The 20,985-nt window shown below is 50.6% G+C and overlaps 1 protein-coding gene across 1 annotated transcript in view; it reads left to right on the top strand.

The window, feature by feature from the left end:
- LOC141937017 (scavenger receptor cysteine-rich type 1 protein M130-like) overlaps positions 1–3,187 on the top strand; it is a 26,615-nt gene extending 23,428 nt beyond the window's left edge. Inside the window, exons 26-27 of the mRNA XM_074854433.1 lie at positions 2,332–2,444; positions 3,095–3,187. Of these exons, the coding sequence (XP_074710534.1) occupies positions 2,332–2,444; positions 3,095–3,187 (206 nt within the window). The remainder of the gene's footprint in view (positions 1–2,331; positions 2,445–3,094) is intronic.
- The last annotated feature ends 17,798 nt before the right edge of the window (positions 3,188–20,985 follow it).

Below are 20,985 nucleotides of genomic sequence, written 5' to 3'. Positions count from 1 at the left end.
AGCCGCGATTCATGATCTGCCTGTGTACTGGGTGTGGCTGAGCTGGAATTGGTTTTCCCCTGTAGCAGCCCTCATGGTGCTGTGTTTTATGTTGGGAGCTGGCAGGGTGTTGATAGCACACTGGTGTTGTGGCTACTGCTGAGTGGTGCCCACACAGCACCAAGGCTCTTTCTGACATTTCCCCCCCCAACAGTGGGACGGGGTGGGCAAGATCTTGTGAGGGGACACAACCAGGACAGCTGACCCGAACTGACCAAAGGGATATTCCAGACCATATGACGTCTGCTCAGTATAAAGCGGGGAGAAAGGAGGAAGGGGGTGGGGTCACCCTTGGTACTCCGAGGCAACCCCTACGCGTATTGCAGCCCTGCTTCCTGAGAAGGCCCGACATCGCCTGTTCATGGGAAGTAGAGAATAAATCTGTTTTCTTTTTTTTGCTTCCACGCGCGGACTTTGCTTCGCTTTGCTTATATTAAAACTGCTTTTGTTTTACCCACAAGGGATGGTTTTTTTCCCTATCTTATTTTCTTTCCCCTCTTTGCCTTCTTGAGAAAAAAGGGGAAGGGGGGGAAGAGATAGAGCGACTTGGTGGGTACCTGGCATTTAGCCAAGGTCAAACCACCACAACCTGAAGTCATGGCTAACTGCAGAGATCCCATTGGACTGGAGTGTGGCAAATGTGACACCCATCTACAAGAAAGGCAGGAAGGAGAATCCAGGAAACTATAGACCTGTCAGTCTGACCCCGGTGCCAGGGAAGGTCATGGAACAGGTCGAGTGCCATTAAAAGTCGTATAATGGACAATCAGGGGATCAGGCCTAGTCAGCATGAGTTTATGAAAGGCAGGTCCTGCCTGACAAACCTGATCTCCTTCTACGACAGGGCGACCCGCTTATTGGATGAGGGGAAGGCTGTGGATGTAGTTTACCTTGACTTTAGTAAGGCCTTTGACACCGTTTCCCACAGCATTCTCCTGGCAAAACTGACTACTCGCAGCTTGGATGGGCACACGCTCCGCTGGGTAAAAAACTGTCTGGATGGCCAGGCCCAAAGAGTTGTGGTGAACGGAGTTAAATCCGGTTGGAGGCCGGTCACGAGTGGTGTCCCCCAGGGCTTGGTTTTGGGGCCATTCCTGTTTAACGTCTTTATTGATGATCTGGACAAGGGGATCGAGTGCACCCTCAGTAAGTTTGCAGATGACACCAAGCTGGGTCGGAGTGTTGATCTGCTCGAGAGTAGGGAGGCTCTGCAGAGAGGTCTGGCCAGGCTGGAGCGATGGGTTAAGGTCAACTGTATGAGTTTCAATAAGGCCAAATGCCGGGTGCTGCCCTTGGGCCACAACAACCCCCAGCAGCGCTACAGGCTTGGGGAGGAGTGGCTGGAGAGCTGCCAGTCAGAGAGGGACCTGGGGGGGGGGGGGCGATTGATAGCCATCTGAACATGAGCCAGCAGTGTGCCCAGGTGGCCAAGAAGGCCAATGGTATCCTGGCTTGTATCAGAAATAGCGTGGCCAGCAGGGACAGGGAAGTGATCTTACCCCTGTACTCTGCACTGGTGAGGCCGCACCTCAATTACTGTGTTCAGTTTTGGGCCCCTCACTACAAAAAGGGCATTGAATGACTCGAGCGTGTCCAGAGAAGGGCAACAAAGCTGGTGAAGGGTCTGGAGCACATGTCGTATGAGGAGCGGCTGAGGGAACTGTGGTTGTTTAGTCTGGAGAAGAGGAGGCTGAGGGGAGACCTCATCGCCCTCTACAACTACCTGAAAGGAGGTTGCAGAGAGCTGGGGATGAGTCTCTTAACCAAGTAACAAGTGATAGGACAAGAGGGAATGGCCTCAAGTTGCGCCAGGGAAGGTTTAGACTAGATTTCAGGAAGTATTTCTTTACAGAACGGGTTATTAGGCAGTGGAATGGATTGCCCAGGGAGGTGGTGGAGTCCCCATCCCTGGAGGTGTTTAAGACTAGGGTCGATATAGCGCTGAGAGATATGGTGTAGATGGGAACTGGCAGTGCTAGGTTAATGGTTGGACTAGATGATCTTCAAGGTCCTTTCCAACCTAGTTGATTCTGTGATTCTGTGATTCTGTGAATGTTTTCACAGTCAGTGTTGCAGTAGCCTCAACATTACCTGAACAGATCTTACCCCTTCAAAATCTTTCATCTCTGTTGTTCAAGCCCATCTTCTCACCCTCCATTCTCCCATCTGTCTTGTCCCAGTTCCCCCTGACCTCCCCAAGTATTTAATCATGTTGGAGTCAACTTTATGATGCCCTTCATGCCGTCTGAGTATCTGCCTTCACACTGCTGACTAGTCAATTCCTGAAAACAGGTGACATCAGTGCCAGCATCCCAGGGGACACAATGTTCTGCTGTGCTGGAGAGGGCCCTACTCCGCCTGCCCAACAGCGCTGGTGGCAGGTGGTGCCCTGCACCACCCCAGAGGTACCCTGCCTGCCCACCAGGTCGTGTTCCAGAAGGGCTCCCATAGCTCCTGGGACACATTGCACAGGGGGGCTTGAGCAGGCACTCTGCAGGCACTCCAGGGCATCTCTGCGGCACTGTCCAGCTCTGTGACTGCTTTAGGAGCTCATGATTTGAAGCCATGAATGTAGATTTTAGGAGAAAGTTGAAACCTCTGCAGAAAAGAACTCTTTGTCCTAACTGAAGAAAGTCATCCTTTCCAGCACTGCTAAGCCATTTTTTCCTGAATTTTCATGATTTTTTATTTTTTTTTATTGAAAACACCATGAGCATGTGCTAGCAAGCTGATTACACTCATTCTCTATCTGAACAGTTTTGTGCAGACCCTATCAAAGTAAATTTCCCACTAATGCTTCAAATGCAGAAACATTGCTCAGAGGAGGTACCATCTTTATTTTGGCACATTTTATTTCTCTCTCTCTCTCTCTCTCTCTCTTCCTCTGCCTGTTTTGTCTGTGAGAGCTCTCCAAGGGAAAGATTCATCGAATCATAGAGTAACTTGGGCTGGAAGATAAACCTGACCATCATCCTGCCCAACTCTCCTGCTCAAGGCAGGCTGAACTAGATGAGATTGCTTAAGGGCTTCCCCCAGCGTGGCTTCACAAACAAAGGAGCTGAAAGTGCGCTCCATCCCATCGTACAGGGAGATGAAAAAGATGTTCAACAGTGTTGATCAAGTGCTGATCACTGAGGGATATCACTAGTTGCTGGCTGCCAGAAGGACTTTGTACCACTGGCAACATTTGGGCCAGCTTGTCCAGCCAAACCCCTCCCCACAAAATCATCCACTTCTTCAGTCTAGATCTGAATGTGGCTACAAGGAGACCATGGGAGACCATGTCTTAGGTCTTACTAAAGTCCAGGTAGACAACATGCCCTTCTTTCCTCCTCCATATGGGTTCAGCAATCCCCTTTTCATCCTTCAAGTGCCTGGAGATGGCTGAGGAACACTTGCCCCATCACATTCCCAGGGACTGGGGTGAAGCTGACCTGCCTGTAATCCTCCCAATTCTCCTCCCTGCCCTTCTTGGACCTGGGTTTGATGTGTGCCTTTCCCAAGTCCCAAATAACCCCTCTGATTGCTCTGTCCCTTCCAAGATGTTTGTAAGAGGTCTCACACAATGACACCGGCCAGCTCTGACTGCACCTTCCCACACCAGAAGCCTTCTCCATCTCCCACACTTCCAGGGGAGTGCCCAGGACACAGCACACACCTTTCCAGGTCCTCTGGGCTGGTTCAAAAGAGGACCAGTAGTGATTTCTTCCTGCAGGTCCACAACTTCAATGGGCTGTCTGAGCAGCTCACAGCTTTCCTGAGTGTTTTTCTCAGTGCTTCACTTCCCCTGGAAACACGATGAGCGGATTGAGCAGGAGCATGAGAATGGTGCAGGAAAAGGGCCCTGCCAGACACGATCAGGAGGGCTGTTCTGGGCGTCACACAGAAAGGAGGAGGGTGCTGTAAAAACAGTGAAGTGAGAGGAGCAGGTGGAGAAGGCCTTATGCCTGGCCATGCTGGGCGGGAGAGCTGCCCCAGGGTGGCAGCTCTGATGCACACCCAGGATGCCCATGTGAACAGAAGGGGAGGACTGGATCTAAGAAGGAGGTTATGAAAGCAAAGAGCTTGTATCCCCGTGTCCCTGCAGGAGAGCTCCAGAAATGGGGTGAGGTCACAGGTGAGGTCCAGTACCTTTGGGCCACTGGACCATATCTGGGACAAGAATGAAATTGCTGTAGGTGACAGAAATCCCCCAGCCAAGGGGCAGCTGCTGGAGACAGACCTTCCGGGTCATAAGTCTTTCAGATAACATGCGGTGGCACACAGCCAAGTACTGACCATAGAGTGTGGTCACCAGCAGTAAACCCTCTGTGCGAAGATGCAGGAAACGGTACTAACACTGCTGTGAGCCGAGATGGTGCTGTTCCCAGTCAGAAAGCTGGCCAGCAGCTGGGGCGTGGTGGTAGAGCTGTGGCAGGTTCCAGGGAGGACACATTCCCCAGGAAGGCGGCCATGCGGTTTTACAGAGCTGGATTTGCACCAACACCCCAATAATGAGGATGTTCCCAACTACAATCTCAAGGCAGGTCATGAGAGAGAGGAGGAAGCAACTTGTCAAAGGATTGGATACATTTCACATTTACAGTAGGGGAAAGTCCATCAGTGATGCCTGATTTTATGGTTCCTCTTTCTCCACACGAGGAGTTAAATTGTTCTTGTCAATCTCACCCGGTAGGACACCTGTGAGGAAGAACTTATGTTTCCTTGTTAGTTGCTTAAAGAGATTGGGAAGGAAGTTCAGAGAGGTGAAATAAGGAGGCGTGTGTGCCTCTGAGTGTATTCATCCTCCCTCAATGTGCTCTGTGTTTTCTGAAAGGTGAGAGCTGCCGCCTTCTAGAGAGCAATGATGCTCCTGCTTGCAGAACCCCTCTGACTGCACATGTGTGATGCTCCACAACTGTGCTTCTTTCATACTGTGCGTTGGAAGGCACAGGCCAGAAAGGCAGGGGAGACTATCAGAGCAGGGAGAGGAAATGGCAATGAGCCTTTCCAAGGCAGGTGAGATAAATCTCACTGGGATGGTGGGAATTGTTCCTGGAGTCACACAGAGAAGTGTCAGGGCTCTGTGAGGTGTCAGCATCTGAGCTGGCCTCATGTTCTCTTCCTGTACACAGGGGTGTTCAGAGCCATGCGTCCTTCCCTTCCACGTGCAGAGGCAGTGCATCGCAGCAGTCCTAGTGTCTCTTTGGCAATTGGTTGCCACTCCCAGGAGGCTGGGAGGCACCTCAACCCTGGGGTGTATTGCCCTGCTCTGCACTTGTCTGAGATGTCCCAAGGCATGAAGAACGGACAGAGGGTCCTTCAATTCAAGGAAACACATCCCAGTGCTGCATTCAGGTGTCTCCCAGGGGATGTTACTCTCAACGTGAAATGACCTCTAGACACTGTCTGTCCCACATGCCGTCATGGTACCTTCAGGAATAGCTGGTGGCATTTGTTCTCACTTGTGTTCATTGCGAGTCCATTGCAAAGTCCCCAGTGACTCCACAAGTCCGCAGTGACAGAAAAAGGAAAACTTCATGCCCATTTTGAAAAAGGGCAGAAAGGAGGACCCTGGGAACTACCAACCAGTCAGCCTTACCTCTGTGCCCAGTAAGATCATGAAACAGATTTTTGTGGAACAAGATCCGCCCTGATTAGAGACAGCCAACATGGTTTCACCAAGGGCAAATCGTGCCTGACTAATCTACAATGGAGTGAGTGCATCAGGAGACAGGGGATGAGCTATAGATGACATCTACTGGCCTTCTACATTTGATGGGTTTGATGGAGGGCCTGTTAGATGAATAAGGAATTGGCTGCTGGCCGCATCCAATGGGTTACAGTCAATGGTTCAATGCCCCACAAGACGTGTCCCTCAAGGGTCTGTACTGGGACCAATACCATTTAATATCTTCATCAACAGCATAGGCAGTGGGATTGAGTGCACCCTCAGCAAGTGTGGAGATGATGACCAATCTGGGTGGTTCAGTCGATACTCTCGAGGGAAAGGATGTCGTCCAGAGGGACCTTGACAGACTTGACTCTCAGGCCCATGAGAACATCCTGAAGTTCAACAAGGCAGAGTGCAAGGTCCTGCGCTGACAGGGTGGTGAATGAATTGAGAGTAGCCCTGAGAACTTGGGGATACTGGTGGATGAAAAATCGGACAAGAGCCAGCAATTTGTGCCTGCAGCCCAGAAAGCCAACCATATCCAGGGCTGCCTACAAGGAAGTTTGGCCAGCAGGTCAAGGATGGTGATTTTGCCCCTCTACTTCACTTTGTGTGTGGGTGTGCTCTGCACTGGCATGGACATCTTGAAAGAGCAGATGTCTTGCCACTCTCAGGACAGTGCTGATTATTTTGGGGTAGGTTTCTTCCCTGTTACTCTTCACAAAGAGAAGATACCCACACCTGCTGAAGAAGGAGGGCTCCGTCTTTGGGAAAAGCACAACAGGGTGATGTCACGTCCCACTCAGACAAGGGAGACAAGTGACTCAGATTCGCAAATCCCCAATGGAGCGGACAACAAGTCTCCAAGTCCAAACATTTATTAACTACTCACAATGTACTAATTGAACATACGATAGCTGGCTAAGTATATAGCAAGTTGTGCCAAGCAATACAATATGCCTTGCATTTCTTAATAGGAAAGGGAAAAGAGGGAGATAGAGGGAATGGGGAAATACAGATCACCGGTCTGGGTTTCTGCGCTGATCCTGACGACGAGGGTTCCAGGAGGCACAGGAAGCATCTGTCTTTTTCACTGGCATCCGTCTTCTTCGCTTCACTGCACTCTCTCTCCCCGCCCCCCCCCCTTCTTGATTTATACCCACTTTCCTTGGGTCCATCCCCTAGGTCGACTCACATATCTACGTATCCCATGTACGGGGAGGGGTAAGGTGTTTCATGGAATGTTGTAATTAGCATGATCATGTTAGCCCTCGTTAGCATATTGAGGGGTGTTAACTTTAATATGCATTTTGTGGATAATGAAGCAAAGGTCATTCACCGGACAGATGGCCCTTGAAGTTTTGGCCAGGTGCACCAGAGCAGAGCCGTCCTGCCTTCACAGGGCTCCCTCCTCCAGTCCCATCTTGTGTTATTGGGGCAGCCTTATCAGCTTCGACCTCCACAGAATGCACCCTGTGACTCAGAGTTTTGTCTTGTGAGTGTTTGAGGCATTTCTTTCATCAGCCTCAACTTTTGCTTTCTCCGGCTGTTTTTCTTAGTTTCTCACAGGCCTGGTTTCTCGTCTCTCACAGGTGAATGGTAGCACAGCAATGGGGATGGGATGCGCCCGAGGAATGGAGCAGGTCTGTGGGCAGGAGGAGAAGCCAGGATCTTACCAGAACAATCACATGTTCACAGATTGCAGAGCACCCTGGGTCTGGGACTGCTGCTTTGGCTCTGCTCAAGCAGAACTGTCCCTTGGGGCAGAGTGCCATTTCTTCCATGCCCCCCTGCAGCCTGAGGCACAGCCATCCTAGGTTAAACCTTGCTGTCAGCCTTTCTTTTTTCAATATCAGGAGCATCTGAGTTGCCAGGGGTGAGACCAGGGGACTGGTGTCTTCCCTGAAGCCCTGAAGGACTGAGGCAACAGAGAAACAGAAGTGAGAGACACGCCTGTATCTGTGGAAAACCTGGCCTCCCCCTCCAGGAAGGGCCCATTGCGGACAGCTCTTCCCATGGCCAAGAGGTCATACCCAGGAGCACAGAAATATCCCCTTCCCCATGGAGGTACTGAGAGAAGAACCCCCCTTCGCCCTGGATAGGGCAGGAGCTCAGTGCCAGAGTCCTTCATCCTCTGCACCAGCCCCCACTGACATCCCACTGCCCTTGCAGAGGCCCTGGATCTTCTCACACTGCTCCACCACGTGCTGCCCAATGACCCCAAGGGACACACAGCCTGGGACCTTGCTGCCCAACCTGCCCAGCATCACAGCTCCCCAGAAAGGGCTGAGCCTGGGGGGCTCCTGTGGTGCAGCACTGGGGGTGTGGGAGCAATGAGCCTCCTGCCAGCCCCACCTTTTCAGGAAGGGGTGGGAGCGCATGACTGGGTGCCCCACAGGTTCCTGGGCCCTACACTGGGCCATTGGGGCTCCTGACTTACTACATCAAAACCCTGGGTAATGGAAGGGCCCCAGGGCTCGTGGCTCACCAATGAACCTCAGAGCCACAAGGGCTGCTGCAGGCTCTGCAGTTATGACCAGCTCCAGCACAGATAGGCCTTGGCTCTGCGCCTGTTCCTGCCCAGCTGAAGAGAGGAGAACAGTGCAGGGTTGGTGCAGAACTGACCCTCAACCAGGCCATCCCCCTGCCCAGGGCCACCCTCCTGTTCCTCTCCCCTCACCAGGACATTCCCAGCTCCCCTCTGGGAGATGTGTGACGTTGAGGTTCAGAGGGAGCAGAGTGCTCCCAGAGGATGTGGTGCTGCCATCCTGGTGGCAGGGTCTCCTTCAAGTCCCCAGCAGGGAGCAAAGGGTGAGGAGCCTGGAGCAGAGCTGGCCAGGGCTAGTGGAAAAACAGTGGGTGTGGAGCACCCAGCCAGGGGCTCTGGGCTGCAGCAATAGGGGGAGCACATCCCTCCATCCCGTATGCTGGGAACGGGGCAGATCTCACCCAGGCTGGATCCTGGGGGCGTTGGGACTCCACTCACCAGGTGCTTCCCAATCCTCCACACCTGCACTGTCTCAGCTAGGTTTGCAATCTGCCCCCACTTCAGGAACCATGCAGTGCTGAGGAGGGCTTCCTGAGAGGCCTGCCAAGCAGCAGAGATGGCACCATCCCCAGGGCAGAAGAGCCTGCACCCCCCTCACCTTGGCAGAGCTCAGAGGCTGTCCCAGCCCATGTGGGGAAGATGCAGCAGCTGGGGACTGACACTGCAACTGGGTTCCACACCCTGGAAGGAGAAGAGGGCAGCCACAACCTTGGGCACCTCATGCTGCTGGAGCAGTGGTACAGAGAGCCCCAAATGTTTCCGAGCTGTTGCCAAGGCTGGGAGGAGGCTGAAGTGCTGCAGTCACCAAGGTGCGATGGCAGGACTCAGCCACAGGCGATGGATATGAGGACACACCTGCAGCTCCGTGTCCCACTTGGTTGAGCTCCAGTACCCAGTACCCAGGAGACAGGGCCAGACCCCTCTCCTGACTGCATCCCACACCGTCCCTCCCAAATCTTTTCTCCCCACGCTGGGGGTGCTCTGGAGTGTGCTGGAAACCCATCAGGACTTGAACGTTTGGTCCTTGGTGGCCCTGGACTGCTGCTGAGCCCTGTGGGACCAGTCAGGGCAGGTCTGGGAAATGTCTCGGCCCCTGCCAGCTGCAGGGCGGCCACATCCTTTCCATGACTGTGCTGGTACAGGGCTGTATGGAGGGGGTAGGGTGGGGCAGGACACACATCCCTGTCCTTCTGGTCAGCTGGAGGCATGGCAGGGGGAGAAAGGCAGCAGTGGGTGCACTGCAGACATGGAGGGGGGCTCCGCCTGGTCCTCAGGGACTCAGCAAGTTGGGCCTCAATGTGACACATGTTCAAAGGCTCCGGCTATCAGCAGCCCTGGCCCCTGGTGCTCAGGCACACCCAAGGGGTGCCAGCATCGCCCTCCCTAAAGGACTGGTCAGTGTGTTGGGAATCCCGACCTCAGCCACGTGCTTGTCTTGGTCGTGCAGGTGGAACAACAGTGGGAGCAGGCTCTCACACACTTCCTGCTTCATCTTTTCTTTGCTGCCCACCACAAACTCCATCGCATCTTGAAAGGTGGATGGTGATGGATTGAGAGCTCCCGCACAGGGTTTGACTCCTGGCAGGAGGAAGAGAGAAGATCAACCCCAGCTGCCCCAAGCTCACAGGTGAGCAAGGGGCTAGCCTGGCTGACATGGGCATGGACACCCCTGAGTCTCTGCCTCAAGCAGCTGCGGGCAGACCTGCAGCCCCTGCAAAATGGCCCCAGGCAGCCCTGCTCCACAGTGAGCAAGCTGTGGCCTGCAGAATGTCTGCCCAGGGGCTGCACTGGGCACGCAGGTCCCATGAGGGGGCTGGGGTCCCCGAGTCTGTGGGCCAGAGAGTGAGACCCTGCAGTGTCTATGGAGGGTGGGGGGTCACTGCCAGGGCAGGGTGTGCATCTGCAAGGCTCAGCATGCGGATGGGGCACACCAGCATGAGGCTTTATCCTGCCCCTGCCCCCCATGGCAAGGAGGTCAAGCCAGGGGACTTTCCTGCAGCAACAAGACAGGCTTCCCTGGCCTCCTTCACCTCTCCCATCTGTGGGAATGGGCTTCCCTAGAGCCCCCAGGCAGGATGAGGGGACAGAAAGGGGCAGTCATGAACCACAGCCTCTCCTCTCCTGGGCCCACTCCTGGCTCTCTGCTCCTCTCAGCCCCCGGGCACAGTGAGTACTGCAGGGGGAAAGTGGCACTGAGCAGCTGAGGGCAGTGATAGAGCTGCTTCAGCACAGGGTTATGATCTGGGGACTCTGGGACACAACGTCCCTCAACAGAGCACAGGTGCTGCGGTGGGAGGCACAAGTGCACAGGACAGTGGGCACAGACAGGGGACAGGGCTACAGGCACACCCTGCGGCTCTGCTAATGGGACACCAGGCTCTCCTGAAACAAAGAGCTTCACTCCACAGTCAGAATTCAGTATAACTGTTAAGCAGGTGTTCTTCATTCACAGCGCTGGGCAGCACTGGGGATCGCTCCACCACAAGTGCCACGCTTACTAACAAAACTCTCTGACTAATATACACAAAAAGCACACGTATGTATCACATTTCTTAGAAAAGGCAGTCTTATGCTAATGGGTTCTCAGAATTCATTTACATACTCTGAGCAGGCATAGTAAAAATAGAGTGAGGGTCTTCTCCCCTCCTTAGGGGTCCACATACTCTTCCTCACACTGTCCGTTAGTGAATTAGGTTTCTAGTGTCCATATCTGGTCATAGAGTTACTTCATGCATCCTTCAGCTCCTGTTTGTTCCAGCTCTCAGCACTTATCTCAACACTGGAGTCTTCTTAGACACTTGTTTTTTTAGGTTCCTGCTATTAGGGATGTACTCAGGGAGTTTTTCAGACTGTCCAAGGTCTGTCTTATCTCTACTGGGCAAGGAGTTAAAGGTTTCAAAACATCTTACAAGTGGGTAATGACTACAGAGGGTAGTTAGGAAAAAGGATAAATGAAATTATATACATTACAGCAAAATACAGGAAAAATACAGGGGAAAAAAGCTAGTAAAATACCAGTGATGTCTAACGTTAAAACTAAATGTCTTAAATTACAGGTCCCTGTAAATTAGCAATTTCAAGTATACTTGTAGCAGCTTCCCTTCATTTCCCCCCTTTTCTTTTTTCTAAGCAAATTCTTTTGCTAACAGAATTTTAGTCACTTCTCGAGCTTTATTAGTTCGACAGGGAAATGCTTCAGGCCAACTGGAATAGGTGTCTGTTAATATTGACAGATATCTATACCCCCCTTTTCTAGGCAATTCTGAGAAGTCTATTTCCCAACTTTGACCTGGAACACATCCTTTGCTAATATTTCTAAACTTTACTTGGTGCTCTACTTTTGGGTTATTTTTCAAACATGTCTCATATTTGTTAACCACATTTCTCATATTTTGAAACAAGTTTCGATCTATTATTTGCTTAGAGAGAGAATTATACAGAGCTTCTGTTCCCCAGTGACTTTTTTCATGTTTAATTTTACTAATGTCCATAATATTCTAAAGGGAACTATTACTCGATTGTCTTCTACTGTTGCCCAATTTGACTAATCAATTTTAGCTTTTTATCTTTTTCATCAGATTTTACTGTTTCAGGTAATGTTAGAGATTTTTTTAGGAATCAAACTTAATACCTCACCTTGTTCCATTGCTTGCCTTGCCTTATAACCAGCCAATTTGTTACCCACCTCCTGGTCAGTATTACCTTTCTGATGTCCTCTACAATGCACGATGGCCACAGCTGTCGGAAATCGGATTGCTTCCAAAATTTGTAATATCTGCGTGTTTAATACTTTTTCCTTGTGTAGTTAAAAGTCCTTGTTCTTTCCAGATCACTCCATGAGCATGCACTACACCATAGGCATACTTTGAATCTGTCCATATATTTACACGTAGTCCTTCAGCGAGCTCCAGTGCTCTCGTTAAGGCGATTATCTCCGCCCTCTGTGCTGATGTACCTTTTGGGAGAGGTTTTGCTTCTATTACCTGATCTGTCGTTGTCACTGTGTATCTGGCCCTTCGGACTCCATTTTTCACAAAACTGCTTCCATCTGTATACCAGGTATGGTCGGCTTCTTCCAACGGTTCTTCTTTCAGGTCAGGTCTACTCGCATAGATGGTTTCAATTGTTTCTGTGCAGTCATGTATAATGGGGTCAGTTTCCTATTTGTCACTTAGAAAAGAGGCAGGGTTAACTATTGTAGATGGAATAATTTCCACATCGTCCTGCTCCATTAGGACTGCCTGATATTTTAAAAATCTAGACAGTGATAACCAATGTCCGCCTTTTTGTTCCAAAACAGAAGTTACTGCATGGGAAGTGTGAACGATGATCTTCTGCCCCAGGGTAAACTTTTGAGCCTCTTGAATGATTGTGACAACAGCCGCCACTGCCCGGAGGCATCCTGGCCATCCTTTGCTGACTTAAACCAATTATTTGGAAAAATATGCTACTGCTTGCTTGTAGGGTCCCAATCTTTGGGCTAAAATTCCTAGGGCCACTCCTTGTTTTTCATAGGCATACAACCAAAAAAGTTTAGTCACATCTGGCAAGCCCAAAGCAGGGGCTCTCATCAGTTCTAATCTTAACTCTTTAAATGCTCTTTTGGCCTCATCAGTCCAGATTAATTGCTTCTGATTACCTTTCAATAGTTCATATAAAGTTTTACTATTAGTCATAATTATAAATCTATAGACGGCACCAACCTGTCATTCCTAGAAAAGTTCAAAGTTCCTTTACCGTAGTTGGCTCTGGAGTCCTACAGATGGCCTCTTTCCTTTCAGTTCCAAACTGTCGTTGTCCTTTGGAGATGAGGAATCCCAAATAGACCACTTCTGTTTCAGGATTTCACAGAATCAGAATCACAGAAACGTCTAGGTTAGAAAAGACCTTGAAGATCATCCAGTCCAACCATTAACATAGCATTGATAGTTCCCAACTACACCATAACCCTAAGCACTATGTCAACCCAACTCTTAAATACCTCCAGGGATGGGAACTCCACTACCTCCCTGGGCAGCCCATTCCAATGCCTGACTACTCATTCTATAAGGAAATTCTTCCTAATATCTAGTCTAAATTCCCTGGTGCAATTTGAGGCCATTACCTCTTGTCCTATCACTTGTTACTTGGTTAAAGAGGCTCATCCCCAGCTCTCTGCAACCTCCTTTCAGGTAGCTGTAGAGGGCAACGAGGTCTCCCCTCAGTCTCCTCTTCTCCAGACTAAACAACCCCAGTTCCCTCAGTCGCTCCTCGTATGACATGTGCTCCAGACTCTTCACCAGCTTCGCTGCCGTTCTCTGGACACGCTCAAGTGATTCAATGTCCTTTTTGTAGGGAGGGGCCCAAAACTGAACACAGTCATCAAGGGGCAGCCTCGCCAGTGCCGAGTACATGGGCAAGATCACTTCCTTGTCCCTGCTGGCCACACTATTTCTGACACAAGCCAGGATATCATTGGCCTTCTTGGCCACCTGGGCAGACTACTGGCTCATGTTCAGCCAGCTGTCAATCAACCACCCCAGGTCCCTCTCTGACTGGCAGCTCTCCAGCCACTCCTCCCCAAGCCTGTAGCGCTGCTGGGGGTTGTTGTGGCCCAAGGGCAGCACCCGGCATTTGGCCTTATTGAAGCTCATACAGTTGGCCTCAGCCCATCGCTCCAGTCTGTCCAGGTCTCTCTGCAGAGCCTCCCTACCCTCGAGCAGATCAACACTCCCACCCAACTTGGTGTTGTCTGCAAACTCACTGAGGGTGCACTCGATCCCCTTGTCCAGATAATCAATAAAGATATTAAACAGGAATGGCCTTAAAACCAAGCCCTGGGGGACACCACTCGTGACTGGCCTCCAACTGGATTTAACTCCATTCACCACAACTCTTTGGGCCCGGCCATTCAGCCAGCTTTTTTACCCAGCGAAGCGTGTGCCCATCCAAGCCTCGAGCAGCCAGTTTTGCCAGGAGAATGCTGTGGGAAACGGTGTCAAAGGCCTTACTGAAGTCAAGGTAAACAACATCCACAGCCTTTCCCTCATCCAATAAGCAGGTCGCCCTGTCGTAGAAGGAGATCAGGTTTGTCAGGCAGGACCTGCCTTTCATAAACCCATGCTGACTGGGCCTGATCCCCTGGTTGTCCATTATATGACTTTTAATGGCACTCAAGATGAGCTGCTCCATGACCTTCCCTGGCACCGAGGTCAGACTGACAGGTCTATAGTTTCCCGGATCCTCCTTTCTGCCTTTCTTGTAGATGGGTGTCACATTGGCCACCCTCCAGTCCGTTGGGACCTCCCCAGTTAGCCATGATTTCAGGTAGATCATGGAAAGCGGCTTGGCGAGCACATCTGCCAACTCTTTCAGCACCCTTGGGTGTAACCCATCCGGTCCCACAGACTTGTGTGCATCCAAGTGGTGTAGCAGGTCTCTGACCACCTCCTCTTCAACTGTGCTGACCTCAATCTGCTTTTTGAGCTTTCTGTAATGACACTCGATAACCACTTAGTCCAAGAAAGTTCAGTAAGCTCACAGTCCATTCTTTACATTCTTCTCTTTTCTCTGTAGCTATTAAGATATCATCTACATATTGAAAAAGGATGCCATTACCTGGAGGCCTTTCCCAAAGTTCTAGTTCTCTTGCTAATTGGTTTCCAAAAATTGTAGGGCTATTTTTAAATCCCTGGGGTAACACTGTCCAGTAAGTTGAGTTTTACGGTTTTACGCTCTGAATCGGCATTTTCCCATTCAAAGGCAAACAGATGGTGGCTTTCAGGGGCCAAGGTGAGGCCAAAGAATGCATCTTTTAAATCCAATGCTGTAAACTATTCCTATGTTTCTTTGAGGCTAGTTACTAAGCTGTATGGATTTGCTACTACTGGGTATAGATCTTCCACAATTCTGTTAACTGCCCGTAAGTCTTGTACTATTCTATATTTCCCATCCAGCTTCTTTATCAGTAAAATTGGGGTATTAAATTCTGATTCAAACCAAATTTTAAGAATCTTCCAATTATGTTTTTTTATACCTCTCCGATCTTCCAATCTTAAAGGATACTGTTTCATTTTAATTGCACCAGAACCAGGTGTTAATTCCACTTTCACTGGCATAGTATTTTTGGCCTTACCAGGAGTTTCAGAGGCCCATACTCCTGGATACACTTGATCTAATATTTTGCCAAGTTCTGGGGTACCCTCAGTTTGTTTTTCCATTTGAATCATAGCTAAACTTAAAATTTTAATTAGTTGATTATTTTCACTCTGAGTTCTATTTTATCCTTTTCAAAAATTATCTGTGCCTCTAATTGCTCTAATAAGTCCCGTCCCAATAAGGATTTTGGAGATTCTGGTAAATAAAGTAATTTGTGAATTCCCATTTGTTTTCCAATCTTAAATTCAATTGGCTGTAAAAAGAAAGCCTTCTTTTGCTGGCTAGTAGCTCCTATTACAGTTACAAAATTGTGACCTACAGGTATTAGTTCCTGATTTAATACAGAATATGAGGCACCCATATCTATAAGAAATTCTATCTCCTCATTCTGATTCTTTAGCTTCAATTTAACCAGTGGATCCGCTCGGGTAGATTCCCCAGGTCCCTGTCATTCCATTTCAGCAATCACTTCAGGCTTTACTTTTCTCAGTTTCGGACAGTCCTTTTTCCAATGCCCGCTTTCTCCACAATAAGCACACTGATCTGGTCTCAGTGTTGTTTGGAAACTTCGAGTTCCCACAGGAGGTCCTCCTTTACCTCTGCATCCAGGGAGTCTCTGAGGGCCCGCACTTCGTTCTAATGCTGCAATTGTTGTTATGGATATTGTTCTATTTAATTTTCTCTTATCACTGTTTTCTCTATTTCTGTATACCCTCCAGGCTTCTTCAATTAACTTCTCCAAATCCCACGCTTCAGGCTCTTTTAGTTTCTGGAGTTTTCTCCTAATATCTTCCGATGATTGGCCCAAAACCAATGATACCAATTGTTGCTGCCCTACATCAGATGAGGGGCCTAAGGCAGTATATTTACGCATTGCCAATTGTAATTTGTCTAAGAATTCTGTAGGGGTTTCAGTTTGCCCCTGCTTTACAGTATAAAGTGCTGACCAATTTATAGCCTTTGGGATTGCATTCTCCAATCCAAATTTTATCCAATCTGGATATCGCTTTAACATGCGATAATCCATATTATCATTTGGATCCCAATTCGGGTCAGTCAGGGGAACATACTGATCAACTCCCCCTACCAGCATTCCAGCTGTAATCTGAGCCTGCACTTGGGTTTGGGCAGTTTTTAAAACCAGCTGTTTCTCATTTTCAGTCATTGCACCTAACATTATGTCTATATCTTTCCAATCTGGGTTTTGATTTTTAATTATTAATTCAAATCTGTTGGCAATCTTCAGTGGATCATCTCTATACCCTTTAACCACTTCCTTCCAAGCATCCAAGTCTCCCATATTAAAGAGGACTTTAACTGGTCCTGTTTTACTACGAGTTCGGGCAGTAATTGGGGTTGATCTTTCCACTAGTGGCCCTGCCCCAGCGTCATTTTCCTCATCTGGAAATCCTGCAGGTAATATAGGAGGTGGCAGTACATAATCCTCCATCCTTTCTTCAGCTCCCCAGTCCTTCACTTTTAGACATCTTTCTCCAATACTACATGCTGAACAACATCGCTTCAATTTTCCCTGTTCCCTCTTTTTATTCTTTTCTAATGCCAAAACAAGGGGATCCTGAGGGGCCAAATTTCTACCACACTCTTTTTGCCACTCAGGATGATTTCTTAAGGTGAAAAACATATCAGCATATACCACCTCATCCCATTTATCATTTCTTCTGAGGAATAGCATCAATTGCAATAAAGTATCATAGGAATACTGTAGGAGTCGAGGTCCCCTACTTTACCAGGCTGCAGAAGTCCAGACATGTCTGGGCTGGGGGAACCTCAAGAAGGTGGGGAGGACACAGACAAGCTGGAACGTGCCCCACGGCTATGGCCCCTCCCAGGACACCACTAAGGGGCTCTCAGCGCCACCCCTGTAACATCCAAAGAAGAGATCGATCCTGCCAACTGGACTGGAAGGTCCCCAGCAGCCCAGCCCTGCCGGACGGCCAGGCAGGGTAGACTGGGGCAGACTCTGAGCTCTTCTAGGTGCTGCAAGGCACAGGCAACACTGTCTGCAAATGGGGAAAACCAGGACAAAATGCCAACTTCAGAAGAATATGTGCATGGGGACAATAGAGAAAAGACCCAGAGGGGATTCCAAAAAAGACCACGCGAACCAGAGGAACTCACCAGTTAGCCCATGAACCACAAACTGGATTTTGAGGTGCCAAACAGAGGGGTAGGGTGCTGGTGGGGAACTCCCTTTCCCCATGGCTGTGGGGGGTGTCACAGCTACCTGTAAGACCACTGTGGGGTGCAGGCTGGTGCTACATAAATTTTCTTGTCTTTAGGTTGATAACCTGACTGAATGTTTCCAAAGGCTCTGGCTGACTGAGTGAGGGGAGAAGTCAAGGGTGTGCTGGGACTTGTCCAAGTCTGCTTGAGCCACACCAGCCAAACCCAGTGTGCTGTGCATGTGTCATGTCAAGGGATGGGGAAGGGGGTGGTGGTGGTGGATGTAAATGTATTGAATACGGTAGGAGCTGAGCAGGATGCACATGGTATGGAATAAGGAGTGGGGATTGCACTGGGTCTGGCTGGGATGGAGTTAATTTTCTTCTCAGCAGCCCCTATGGTGCTGTGCTTTGCCATGGTGGCCAAAACAGCTTTGATAACACCCCAACACTGTAGCTGTTGCTGAGCAGTGCTTGCACAGTGTCAAGGTCTTCACTATTTCTCCCTCTGCCCTGACAAGCAGGAGGCTGGTGGTAGCAAGGGTCTGGGAGGGGACAAAACCAGGACAGCTGACCCCCAAGTGACCAAATCAATACACCACACCATATGACGTCACGAACAGCAATAAAACTGGGGGAGTGGAGGGTGTTCTTCAAAGTATCCTTTGCTCAGAGTCTGGCCGGGGATCAATCTCCTGCTCTGAGTCATTGCTGCTCTGCTTACTCAACTGTTTTTATCTCAGCCCATGAGATTGTTTCCCTCACTTTTCTCCTTCCACTTCCCACCATAATCCCGCTGCTGGGGAGTGAGCAAGTGACTGGGTGGGGGCTGCCACACAGAGTTACCCAGCACACAAGCACAGAGCAACTAGGTTGGTATGTGCTTGTGAGGCCACTGGTGCCTTAGTAGATCACAGGCTGGGAGCTGGTACATGGCTTGTGTAAGTGCTTGTGAGATTGCTGGTGCCTGAGTAGCTGATAGACCGAGTGCATGCACATGACTTGTGTCAGAGCTTGTGAGGTCACTTGTGCCTTCTTATCTCATAGGCGAGCAGATAACAAGTGGAGGGATGTGTGGTGGTCAGGTCACTGATGTCCAAGGTAGCTGATAGGCAAGAGGGAGCCAAATGCATTGGGTATGTACTTGTGATGTCACTCTTGGCTGAATAGCTGATTGGCCAGGACCAGGTGCATGGCCTCTACAGGTGCATGTGAGGTCACCAGAGGCCGAATATGTCAACAGCGAGAACATGGCAAGAGGTGTATATGCACTTGTGAGGTCACTGGTGCCTGAGTAGCTGACAGGGCAGGAGCAGGCATCTGACATTGTACTGGTTTTGGCTGGTGTAGAATTAACTTTGTATTTAGCGAAATAGTGAGCGAGGGACTGTGTGGGGCTGAGCTGCTGGCTGGGGTTAAACCATGACAAGTACATGTAGGTTGTTTTGAGGTCACTGTTGCCTGAGTAGCTGATAGGGCAGGAGCAGGCCCATGGCTTGTGTCTGTGCTGATGAGGTCACTCACGCCTGAGTAGCTCATAGGCCTGGAGTAGGCCCACGGCATGTGTAGGTGCTTATAATGTCCCTGCTGCCTGAGCAGCTGATAGGGCAGGAGCAGGCCCGTAGTTTGTGTCGGTGGGTTTGAGGTCATTGGTGTCTGAACAGCCGATAGGCCAGCAGCAGGACAATATCAGAGGTAGATGCTATGACATCACCTGTGTCTGAGTAGCAGATAGGGCAGGAGCATGCCCATGGCTGTGTGTGAGCTTGTGATGTCACTGGTGCCTGAGCAGCTGATAGGGCAGGATCTGGCCCATAGCTTGTGTAGGTGCTTCTGATGTCACCGAAATGATCTTTAGACCGTGTCCAAATATGGCTTTTTGGAAGAACCATTGCCAGCAGAAGTCCATACACCACACACACGTGTGACAGTGTGACTCGTGCACACAAGCAGTGGCAGCAGGAGGGTGTGAGGTCACTGTCAGTGTAACTCATGAGCAAACAGTGGTGGCCATAGGAGGGTGTGAAGTCACGTCACCGATGGCACCCTGTGGCCATGGGGCTCAGTGCAGAGCAGCCGTGTGCATCAGAGGGGCATTGTGGTGGCCAGGAGCTGCCCGGCCCCGTGTCTGCAAGGCTGAAGGAGCAGCCCCTGCAGCCCTGGCTGGAGCTGTTGGGGTAGGGGGAGTTTGAGGGTACCACAGGGATGTGCCTGGGCTTGGTGCCAGGAGGAAACCACAGACTTCCTGCCCGGGCTCTGCAGGGGGGAGCACAGGGAGCGCTGCGAGGTCACGTGGGCTGTGGTTTGTGCACCTGCAGGCTGCAGCTCCCGAGCCACCCGTGGGGAATAACGGCCCCTCAATGACATGCTGAGAGTCAGGGATATGTCTGAGCTGTGTGTCTGCTGCCAGGACAGGGACATGTCCCAGCTCCAGCTCCATCTCATTGGAAGGGACCTTCCGTGGGGCTCTCCAGGGAGGGACGGGTGAGTCAGCGCTCCTGGGATGGGGCTCTGGCCTGGGATAAGGCCCCTTCCCAGCTGATGCTCTCAGCACAAAGGGTCTGAAGCAGGGGCAGGGGCTGTTCCCTTCCTGACACATCCCCCGGTGCAGTCCCAGCCCTGTTGTTCCCATGGCATGGGGATGGCTGGACACTCGCATGTTGGGCTCTTGGTTGTGCCCAGTATAGGAGATGCTCAGTGCTCCTGGTCCACACAGCAGGGTTCAAGGCATGAAAAACCCATTTCTCCCACTACAACTGACCCTGTCCTGTGACACCCCACCGCCACAGTGACGTGACACCTGCAGCGGAGCCATCCCTCATATATGGTCATGAATGGCACTGGAGAAGTTCATTGGAGGGCTGGGCTGTGTCGGAGGGGAGATAGGTCCCGATAATGTCTAAAAAGGGGCTGCTGCTTTGATTGGCTCTTCCTGTAGCTGGGCTGGCATCAGCAGAGATATATTGCCCTCCCGTCGTCATTGTCCCCATGAGTTCCCAGGAGCTGTGGCAGGGAGTGTGGCACAGCAGGGATGTGCGGACAGGGCAGGAGGCTCAGGATGGGCACAGAGGGAGTCCTTTCCCCTCAGATGCTGTGGCTGCTCCTCTGGGTACAGCTGTGCAGGGGTAAGTGCCATCTCCCTTGTCCCACAGCACAGGGCCAACAGGTACCAGCGTGGTCATTGGGATCTATCAGGGAATGGGGATTCTTTGCAGGTGCCACTGAGAGGAGGGGCAGAAGGTGCTCAAGTCCCTGGACCCTGTGCCCACCTGGGTGGGAGAGAGTATCATCTCCTTCTCCAGCTGCTGCTGTTTAGGGCAGCCTGTGCATGGCTGCAATCAGAGACACCCTGTGCTGGGGTACCTTTTTGGGACCCCCTGTTCCCTAGCAGTGAGCCTCTGGAGCTGGTGGTGGACTAGTGGGTG

Source organism: Strix uralensis, chromosome 36 (genome assembly GCF_047716275.1).
Source record: "Strix uralensis isolate ZFMK-TIS-50842 chromosome 36, bStrUra1, whole genome shotgun sequence".
In the NCBI taxonomy this organism is placed as follows: domain Eukaryota; kingdom Metazoa; phylum Chordata; class Aves; order Strigiformes; family Strigidae; genus Strix; species Strix uralensis.
The sequence above is the reverse complement of the archived record's forward strand: the minus strand, read 5'-3'. Positions and strand labels throughout refer to the sequence as shown.